This window comes from Elaeis guineensis, chromosome 3 (genome assembly GCF_000442705.2).
Source record: "Elaeis guineensis isolate ETL-2024a chromosome 3, EG11, whole genome shotgun sequence".
NCBI classification, from domain to species: Eukaryota; Viridiplantae; Streptophyta; class Magnoliopsida; order Arecales; family Arecaceae; genus Elaeis; species Elaeis guineensis.
The window spans coordinates 117269565-117280555 of record NC_025995.2 but is presented as its reverse complement, the minus strand read 5'-3'; the positions used below and the strand labels follow the sequence as shown (position 1 = coordinate 117280555).

Genomic DNA, 10991 nt, shown 5'->3' with positions numbered 1-10991 from the left:
ATCTCTCTCTCTCTCTCTCTCTCTCTCTATATATATATATATATATATATATATTACCATATGAGGCAAGAAATTCTTACGACCAAATCTAACCAGCTCCAGTAACCAATTAAAGAATAAGTACTTATAAAAAGCTCATCTCAGTCCTAGGAAATGGAACCTCACCCATTTAAAAGTTGTCTAGCTGTTGCTATATGATTAGGCTTAAAATCCTACAAGCATCGAGACTGTTGGGTCATCTAGCTCCCATCTTTTAAAGATCTGCCTAAATCCTAACCTTTGAGCTGCACAAAAAAGAAGAAAAAAAAATTATGAAGATCCTCTTCTTTTCTTCTCGCAAGAATTGGACTAGAAGGTGTTTAGTCGCTAGAGCCACGGTTGAATAAACAACCCCAATCCACAAATCCTGCAGGATTTTCAACCTGCAGGAGGAATATCCTAACAGATCCTTAAAGCCTCTTTAGAAAATCCAGCAGAATTGTACTAAATTTTCTATCAGATTCTTGGACTCAACAAATTATTGAGCATGACCCCTATCAATCCAACACCCTTTTAACCTAGATTCTATGGAAGGGAAAAATCACCATCAATAATTTTCTTCTTCCTCCAAATCAACATCCCACAGGCCGGGATTTACTCTAAAAACACGGTCCCCTCAAAGACTACTGGGTAAGCAAGCCAATGGCCCTGATTCCTGCAGAAAAAACGCAAACAGGCCCGAATGTGGTAGCACATCCCCACTTAAATTTCAAGCATTAGCTCTCATGTTCTAGAACAAGTATGAGCCCTCGCAACTGGTTTTCCATTGTAAATACAAACTAGCGTGTGATCAAAATGCACTTTTGCTCTTTCCTCTCTTTTCCTTTATTGAGACCTTTCAGGTGGATTCCCCACTATGTCGGCATTTACCTGTCCTCAGAGCATAAACTTCATGATTAAGATCTATAAGAACGAACTCAGATATGGCAACCATAACTTTTCATTATTTATGCTCTAACTAGAGAAACTAGAAACAAGTAACATTTAAATAACCATAAAAAGTAAGATACAGACGCACAAGCATCCATACAATCACCCACAAATATCCACCCACTTCAAGTCCCTGCCTTTCAGATCACAGCTACCAAATAGAATCAGAGCTCCGGTGAAGCGCATATATATATATATACATGGATGAATCAGTAGCAGATGCATGCAAAAGCCACATGAATTGCGCTGATCAAAGGTCATAGGGTCAACAAACAGGACCATTAGAAACTCTTATTGTTGGTACTCAGGGTTGAATGCGAGACCCTCCCGGTAGATTAGCTCTTTCATTTGTTCTTCTGAGAGAGCATGCTGCTCAAAATCAAAGCTGAAGGGTGTCATGCAGACAGGTTCGTCGCTAATGTCATGCAAGGATGCCAAATAGGGATGTGCCAGTGCATCTTCAACTGCAACAAATTGGGAAGTGAATACGAAAAGATTGTATCAGAAGGATCAAGCATATATGTTTAAACTGTTGAAACAAATCAATCGTCAGAATGATCTTAGAGGTAAATAAGGTAGCGGACACAGACAGATGATTGTGGGGGGCAAAAATGACCCACTTGAACAGGAAATTCTGTAGATCCGCAAATAGTCATAGCTCCTACAATCCTACTTAACAAACCACGGTATACAACCCTACATTTCCAATAAATCAAGTAATCATCTTGGCCTACCAGAAACGGAGTAAAAGACATAGGGTAAGAGAGAAATATAGGTGTAAGCTTTTTATTGGGGCTCTTGAAGGGAGTGCTGGAAAGTCAAATTAGCATTTTGGTCCAGTGAGCTATTGCAAGCGTGCGGCCAACCACCTTTGTGTACAAGAAAATAACAGGCACTCCTGTTTGCAGATATAATTAAATGGAAAAATCACTGCATAAAATGAGTTCCCACAATGTTGGTAAATGGGGTTATTGTTTAAACTGCAAGAGCATTTTGAGGAAGAGATCGGACAATATTAAAAGCTACAAAAAGGTGGAGAACACCTAAGTAGAACTTCATTCCAGATAAAAAGATATAACAACTTTAAACAAGGCAATTGCAATTGAATGAATTGTGTCCAGAGGTACCTAGAATGAGATCATAATATTCTAAGAACAAGTACCAAACGGCTCAATAATAGTTGTGGAATAATGTCACTGTCAGAAGTGTTTTAAAGCATAACCTGTTTATGATGATGTTCCATATCGTACATCATCACAATAAAAATATAATGCACTGGGGAAGTTCAAATTTGACTACTCATTATGTCACCATTCGAGGAAAAACCAAAGCAACTTACATGCAGAAGAATGATTTCCAATGAAGGCATATTTTGCTTGATTATGTAATCTTATTGCTACTACAGATCAATATAATCTAACAAGCAGAACAGGTAGAATGTACTTACCAGTTATTCTCTGTCTAGGATCGAATGTCAACATCTTTTCAACAAGATCAATAGCTAAAGGGTGAACGTGGGGAAACTTTTCAGGGAAGGATTGCCGTGCATAGCGAGGAAGTTGGCGAATATATCTTCTTGCATTTTCATTCACAAAATCCAAATCAGCCTCATTTGGAGTGCCTATAAGCTGCATGGTGCAGCACAAATTACTTTAGCTGACCCACGTATTAGCATGCATTGCAAAAACACCAGTAACACATTACTGCACAACTAATTACCACATAATATTGTAGTTTGCATCCAACATAACCTACAAAGAGTGAAAAAAAATACATAATATTATAGTTATGCCTGATGTGCAGAAAAGACCATATCCATAAGACACACAAAACAAGGTTGGGCACAACACCAAGTCCTAGGAGACCCTTAAAACCTAAGACTTATCCCATTACTTGTCAGTTTTATGGATCGAAAGTTAACCAACAAAGTTTTGCTACAAGTGAAAAGTATACTAGAGGAGGTGTAAGTTTTGCACCATCTATGAACAAAATGACAAGTAATAGATGGAGATTTGAGACCATCCGATCATGTGCAAGAAAGCTCTGAGTTCCCAGAAAGGAGAGGTTCTGAAATATACAATAAAGGATCTTACAAGAGCAGAAATAGATCTATGTTAACATGGATGGAAGTTACAAAAAAGGATTTGGAAGAACTTGCAATAACACTAGGGACAGCCCTTAATAGGAAAGATTAATAATAAACAAGACTCATAAAGCTGCCCCTAATTATTGGGCAAGATTTGATGGTTACAGTTAATTGGTTATCAAATGTAAAGATGAATAAAGTGTGAAGGTTATTGTCATTAAAGTAAGTAAGAACACCTTAATAAAACTGCAATTAATTTGTTGCATGGATCATTATTAGTCACAAACCAATTGACAGTGAATACCAATAGTAGATCTACCACATAATTGATAGAAAAATAGTCTTAACAACTGACATGGTTCATGGTTCAAGTTGTACAAAATGTTTAATGAAGATCCAAAACCAAGCCTATCAAGATGTAGGTCATAATCATTCAGTCAGCATTTGAATATGTCTGTGTTTAAAGTATCCAATTGTTCAGGTCATGGCAATCCAAAACGAGCCCCTTTGGCTGATTGGTTTATATGAAGGGACACAACCTACTGCTAGCATTAGGACAAGCAACATACGGTCATTAAACCATTAAAATGCTATACCATCAAATGATTAAGAATTTTTTAAAAAAAAATCAAAGATAACCAAGAGAAAATTGGCCGACTTAATTGCTAGAGTTGGATTTCTGAATCCTTTTGCCATTTATTTCTATTTAAAAGAGTCTTTGTTTTTTCTATGTATAAGCAATTTCAAATCTTTTCCATATATCTTCCATTTATCTAATTACCTCATACTTTCTTGTGGTAATTATTATTGATTCAGCATATTATCAAGAAACTGTCATGAAGCCTTAGTACATTCCATCATGGACAAAAGGACAAAAAAAAAAAAGATATTTGGCATGGAAAATAAATTGTAAAACTGGATAAGTGATAAAAAGGAAACATGTTTAAAAAGAGATGGATCAACCTCCATTAGTAAACGTAGCTGGTGCACATGGTCCCTTCCTGGAAATAAAGGTTTCCGGTCCATCAGTTCCATAAAAATGCAGCCAACAGACCACACGTCAATTGCTGCAGTATACTCTGAAGAATTCAACAATAGCTCTGGCGCCCTGTACCATCTTGTTACAACATACTCTGTCATGAAATCAGTTTCTGAGGTAGTACGAGCAAGTCCAAAATCACAAATCTTTAAATCACAGTTAGCATTTAAGAGGAGGTTGCTTGGTTTTAAGTCTCTGTGAAGGACATTCGCTGAATGTATATATTTTAATCCACGAAGGATCTGATAAAGGAAATACTGCACAAAGAAAGGGAAAGAAAAGAAACAGATGAAATGAGTTAATTTTTCGACTACAAAAATATTAAATTATGCAGAAATTCATGGAAGAGATATACATTGATAGTAACAAGGAAATGTGGTTTTTGAAAATATACTGTTCAAAGGTCACAAGTTCAATAAATGGAGCCACATGTATGCTGGTCCATCCAGACAAACAAGCAAGAAAAAGATTAGTATGATATTCATGGCTCAATATCTCAAGTTCCTTGAATCACTGAAGAATCAAAGTAATTGTTGCATGATAGAACACTTAGCGGATTGCAAACAATGACCATTGCAGTGCTTCATCAACTAAGTGACACCTTAGGAAGCAGAAAACCTACTGTGATTCTTGAGGTGCTCAGCAGACACAGCTAAGAGTCATGGTGGATACTTATTCATTGGAGTTGTTATTGATATACAGAAAACAGAAAAGAAGTTGGTCAAAGTATCCTTCATCTTCACCAAATTATGGAATGATCATGTGATATTCTATTGGTTTCCAGATTAACTCACCCAGAATTCAACAAATAGATGAGTTCACTGTCATCTCAAAACATAAGCAACCTGGGAGTCTAGAAAGTGTTGAAGCAGCCTTAAACTGGAAGTGAAGGTTCCCTAAACCCCACTAAACGCTTGTAAAATTTATTGACAAGCAAACATTTAACTGAAGTGTGGTAGGTGAAACTTTGTCATTTTCCTTTCCAAAACAGTTTCATCATGTCTAATATTGCATGTATCTGATATTTAGCAGTGTACTTAGAAATTAGTGAAGTAATGATGAACATGTGGATGAACCTTGCCAAAAACCATCAAAGCAATCGTCATGTTGCTTATGTAATAATAAGACATAAACACAATAGCAAGTTGCTAAATGTGGACCTCCATGGACCTTCTTTTGCCTTTGCCAAAAAAATGTTTGACATATGTTAAAAAATTGACTTCCTTGCCTTCTTTAATGATTATCATATCCCTAAAAAAAAAAAAGCAAATTTAACAGTTCCAGTTATATCAGACTAGGAAATTCCCCTTGTATAGAACTTGCCTTTGTGAACCAACAGAAGTGGATATTCATCATACAAGATGGGAAACATAAATGATTTAAGCAGATAGAGTGGTGGACATGCATTAAAGTAGTGTTGGTTACAAAGTGGTTGAAAGATGCATATTTCACTTCTTAGTCTTTGGCTTGCTGGTTAGACAAAAAAAATCATGCTACACATGTCATGTAGTTCAGACTATTCACTAACAGTTGCTTATGGTGGCACGTTGAGAATTTATGCCCTTCAAAAGAGACTTTATGATGACAGGCAAACCAGATCATACCAAAAGAAAATAACAACTTATGCCAAAGGCAATGAACAGCATATGAGCATGACATCGCTAAAACCCGAGATTAGCTAAGTAATTGAAAATACTGGTGAGTTTAAGTTGGGATTGTCAAGAGACTAAGGAAGTTAGAAGATTATAACATATGAAGTTTCTTAGTTTGTAGGTTCCAGCTTGAAAATAATTCAATTTCTTCTTCTCTCTTACTCCAACTAGGAGAGTGAGAGAGACCATTGAAATGGAATGAAAAAGGTTCTGATCCACCAAAGATACATAAAGGAGAGAATTTTGTTTTTTTGTTTTTTTTTTGGTATCCTTGAGTTCTAATGAAACATGGAAGATGTTCAGAAGTCATTTGGAAGCAACCTCTTACTGAAAAATCTTGGCGATCTTTCAGAGGAAGAGAAGTGCCACATGCGCAATTTACACATGAAATTGCGATCTGGTTTATGCTAAATCAACTTTTCGCATAGAATAGAATGTCATATATTGAAGAACTCTTAATTATGTATCCAAGTTTTTCATTTAGACCAATATCTCAGCCAGGATAACAATTTGCATTGGGCACCCACAAATACAATATATTTGAAATGACAGTCTTTCTATCTCACTTGATATGAGTTATACATATCGAGATATCGGCCAAGACAACATTAACACACCACCTGAGATTTTTCCAACTTTGTATTATTACCTTAAATGGATTTTCTGATAAGCCAATGTCTATAAATGCCTTAAAATAGCAGCTAACAAAGGTTAAACTAATACTGGTTGAGACATCCATATCTCATTATATATTGGACCAGATCTCAAAATGCCTTGGTTTTTTCCAGAATATTCTGGACATCCAATCTCAGCCTAGAAAAACCAAGATATTGGTTCATCTTCCTTTCGGTCACCCACCAAGATGGCCAATATCACAGCATTAGGAGAACATGGGTGCATTGTGATTTACCATTTTATGGATTTTCCATATAAATCTGTCTTCTAGCTGCTCTTTTTCCTGAAAAAAAATGAGGTTTAATAATAAACTATGCGGGTCCCCATGGCAAATAGAAGGGAGTCAAAACTTGCATCAATCTCTAAACTGTTATAAGAAGATTAAGTCAATAAGACACAAGTGTGTGTTATCAGTGACATGCAACTCTAGGGTACATTGCATGAGCTGTTTCATTCATTGGCAGTACCAATCAATCCGAAGCTTTATATGACCACAGAGCTTGAGTAAATAATTCAAAAGTAATGTCTCTATTTACATCAATTTCAAACTCTGCAGTCTTAATTGAAACATTTCATGACTTGGGAATCCAAATAAGTAAATGATCTATTTTGGCAAATAATTATTCAGATAAATCTTACTAAAAGTAATATATTGACCAGCCAAAGTAAACAAAATGCAAAAACAAAAATAAGAAGAAGAGAAAAAGATGATGAAGATATTATCAGGATAACTGGTCGGAGTAGGATGTCATCTCTGGTTATGCATGTATGTTTGGACACCATAGGCCCTGTGCCATCCATATCTCAGGAAATAGTAATCTGCTTCTATTAATATCATTTTTTGATTAACTATTTCTTTACTGAAGCTAACACCATACTTTTTAATGACATTGATTCCTTCACCAAAATTTTAAAATTTCGTCTAACAAAATGATGGAGGAATCATTAGCATCTTCTAGAGTATCTTCTTTTACCCATAGAAGAAGCCTCCTTAATGAAGATTGTCATAGGCTAAGTTTCAGCCCAGTGTAGCCTTGCTAGATGAGAGCTTGAACCTCAAGTGACACCTGCAGGTTCTGAACCCTCTCCTTCGAAGCCAGCAAGTATCAAGTAGGTCAATCAAATGAATAGTTATTAGTTGTGACATTCTACAAAATAGCATGCATTAATGATCTGTGGATCACTTAGTCTACTTAATTTGCACAAGGTAATAGAAGAAGAAAAAGAAAAAAAAAACTTTTTTAAGAATTAGCAGTGGCTCAACCATAAAAACTGTAACATGAATTGACACCATAAAAGATCTGCATATAGCTATACGCCTATACCATCCTTGCTAGAAATGGTGCACAGTAGAGTAAGAATAGTATCAATTCACAAAGCCAAATCAGGCATCATATTTGAGCCCTTAGAGCAGGATGATTACTCATGTCATTGATCGAAAAGAACTCAGTGGCATGATTTTGGTGGCATATCATATTACATCAGGACATGTTATAATGCATAACACAGATATACTAAAGTGTGTTCCACACAATGCAACAAGAAAGGAAAATCCTTATTTTGTAGAAACGACAAGTTATGACAACATAACCTGACAATGTTCCTCAGACAAAGCTTGATTTGAGCGAATAATTTGATGGAGATCAGTATCCATTAATTCATAAGCAATGTAGACATCATTAAATGTTTCCCTCACAGGAGGTGGTATTATGTCTCTGATAGCAACAACCTGTATTGCAGACATACAAGATAAAATCAGAAATAGGAACCAAATTCAGACTTAATATGTGATACAATCATGTAAAATTCAGGGGTTCCTCCCACAAGAAAATCAATTAGTTGCTAAGCAAGCATGTTCTCTTGCCTACGATTCAGACTTAGATAAAATGATATTATTTTCTTACCATACCTCAAGCAAGCGAGGCTGCAAGAACCAATAACTGTTAAAGATATTATTACTAACTACTGTATGCAAACAAAAAGTATGATAGAAAGATATTTTAACCTCATTAAACTTGATAGTGACTGCAGCCTTATAAATAATGTTTTTAAAAATCTTATAAAGCATGATACTTTGAAAAACCAAAACCAATAAATGGAACAGATAAAAGAGGTCCCAGAACTCAACATGCTATTGTACATTTATTGCCTGAAATGATAACCTAATAACTTTTCATGGAAAGAAGTAGAAGAGGTTCCATACCAGCTAGGTTTAAAAAGAGCCAAAAATGGTTGGGTGGAGCAGTCAAGTTTATGTGAATGCTATGAGAACTAAAAATATCAAAGTGATTCTTAAAAACAATACCATTCAAAAGTGGAAGAAAAATTTAACAACTACAGTAGTTCACAATTCATATACACCAGTTAATGTAAGTGTGCAGGAGTATTTCCTTTTCAACTACTATCAGTTCAGACAATCAGATCAACTTCAACGAGCACATAACCATAAGTTATGTATTAACATCACTTAAAGAAGGAAAAGATTAAACTAATAACTGTGTAATAGGCATCCCTATCATGAACTTGAATTGATATATAAGCATCAGATTGATGTAATAATATGGATCATACTAAAAATATGTTTTTGTACTTCCTTGACAAAAATATGAGTACCAATTGGTGATTTGATTTCACATACGATTTTATAAAAGGAAAATGTTTTAGCGACTTAATATACAGGGAGATACTTAGAAGTTTTCCCCCTTCTCACACACACACATATATATATATATTGATCACAGGTTTCTTTCTCTCTTTCCTTTTGAGGAGTTATGAGAGTTATGTTTAACCACCCTTTCTGAGGGTCTGAACCAAGAAGATTTAACCTTTCCAGTAAAAGATACTGTCTTTGCTAAATTTTGCCCACTCAGCCTTCCAAACATCATTCCTTAGATATGTGATCCTTCTTCCTCTTAATTGCAATATCAGAACGCAAGGTATATCTTACTTACATTTTCATCTTCAATCCCGAAAAAATGAAATCACATTTCTTTAATCTAGAGGTACCAAGCAATACTAATTTATGATGACAGACGGAAGATTCTTTATCCGGCATCATCATAAACGACTAGCGCACACAGATAATTCAGACCAAGGAGCTTTGTCCAGTTATAGAAACCGCTCATCAAAGTGTAAAATTGCCATACAATAACCCTAGACTGGATACCAGTCTATTCCGAGTCAGCTTATTCACATATTGATATATATATAAATATTAGCAAGCAGCATCAGAGAGACAGAGCGCCACAGAGAGAGTCACTAACATTTTCATGATCCATGTGCCTAAGAAGCTTTATCTCACGTAGCGTCCTTTTTGCGTCGATCTTGTTATCGAAAGCGTTGGCGATCTTCTTGATCGCTACTTGCTCACTTGTCTCCGAATTCAAAGCCGAGCTAAATCCACAGAACAGAGCGACAAAATTAGCGATCTCGATAGATCAAAAAAAATAAGCAAAAGAACAATTTTTATTATAGAAATCAACGAAGCACATGGAAAAATTACGAATCAAAAGAAGAGCAGAATAGAGGGGGGGAGGGGTGAGAGAGAGAGAGAGAAGAGCAGAAGAGAGGGGGGGGGGGGGGGGGTGAGAGAGAGAGAGAGAGTACCAGACGATCCCGTAGGCACCCTTTCCGATTGGCATGATGGGGGGCTTGTATTTGGAGGTCACCTCGAAGATGTTCCCGAAGATGTTGTACTGGATGAAGCGCCCGCCGTGGCTGAGGGTCGCCTGAATGCTCTCCAGCCCGGGTGGAGGCGGCGCTGCCGCTGCCGGGGCCGCCGCCTGCTGGGGGGGCGGCCCCGCCTCCGCCATGTCGGCGTCGGTGGGCTGAGCTCCCGCATCCATCTCTCCCTCCTCGGGACTCCAAAAAAAAACCTAGAGGCAGAGGCAGCAGCAATGGAAACAGCCAAGGATTGGATCCCCTCCTCCCCCTTTCCCCCCTTCTCTCCCTTCTTTAAGTCTTAACTACAGAAGAGCTATTATTTCATTATTGTCTTAATTATTTCTTAGCTCATATTTGTACTTCGTGCCCCCTTCTCACTCTTTGTGATGCGGAAAGGCCAATGAGTTACAAGGTTTAGTATTTAATTCATCCGTTGTTATTATTGTTTGGATTTTGGATGGGGGAGTGTTCCCTTTTTAACTTATGGAAATGATGTAATTTTTTTGGTAGAATTACAGAAATGATGTATGAAATGAAATATTTTGCAGGTAATATCCAAGCGGGGGATGTAGACGCTCCCCCCACCCCCACCCCCGGTTAGGGCAAGACAATGGCATCGGGACTGCTGACGTATCGTACGGAGGGCATTCAGGTGATGGGAGACGGACGGTGATGATAAGGGGCGGGGGAGTCCCTTTGACCGCGTCACCACGTGGATTGGAGCGTACGTTTTGGATTATGCGCTCGGCGGCTCTACAGAGGAGACAGGCACGGGCCGTCCAGAATCCAAGAGCTACCTCTGTGCGGCGAAAAGGTGCCCGAGGAACGGTAGGTGGCCACGCACACCGCGGCCGTCCGATCGAGATCGGATGTGTCTCCCTGTGAGGTGAAACAGTTGCCCGGTGTG

At 37.4% G+C, this 10991-nt stretch overlaps 1 protein-coding gene across 2 annotated transcripts; it reads right to left on the bottom strand.

The window, feature by feature from the left end:
• Nucleotides 1–961: 961 nt before the first annotated feature.
• On the bottom strand, nt 962–10372 carry LOC105040625 (mitogen-activated protein kinase 1). Of its 2 annotated transcripts, XM_073254579.1 has the most exons (7): nt 10028–10372; nt 9685–9814; nt 8013–8150; nt 6657–6704; nt 4019–4351; nt 2417–2597; nt 962–1433 (listed from the first exon to the last, which is right to left on the bottom strand). In XM_073254579.1, exons 1-7 carry the CDS (start codon nt 10264–10266, stop codon nt 1261–1263), a joined length of 1242 nt encoding a protein of 413 aa, XP_073110680.1. In that variant the 5' UTR covers nt 10267–10372; the 3' UTR covers nt 962–1260. The 2 variants fall into 2 exon arrangements, with proteins under 2 accessions (XP_073110680.1, XP_073110682.1); XM_073254581.1 differs by lacking the exon at nt 6657–6704 and having other exon boundaries at nt 10028–10369.
• Nucleotides 10373–10991: the final 619 nt, after the last annotated feature.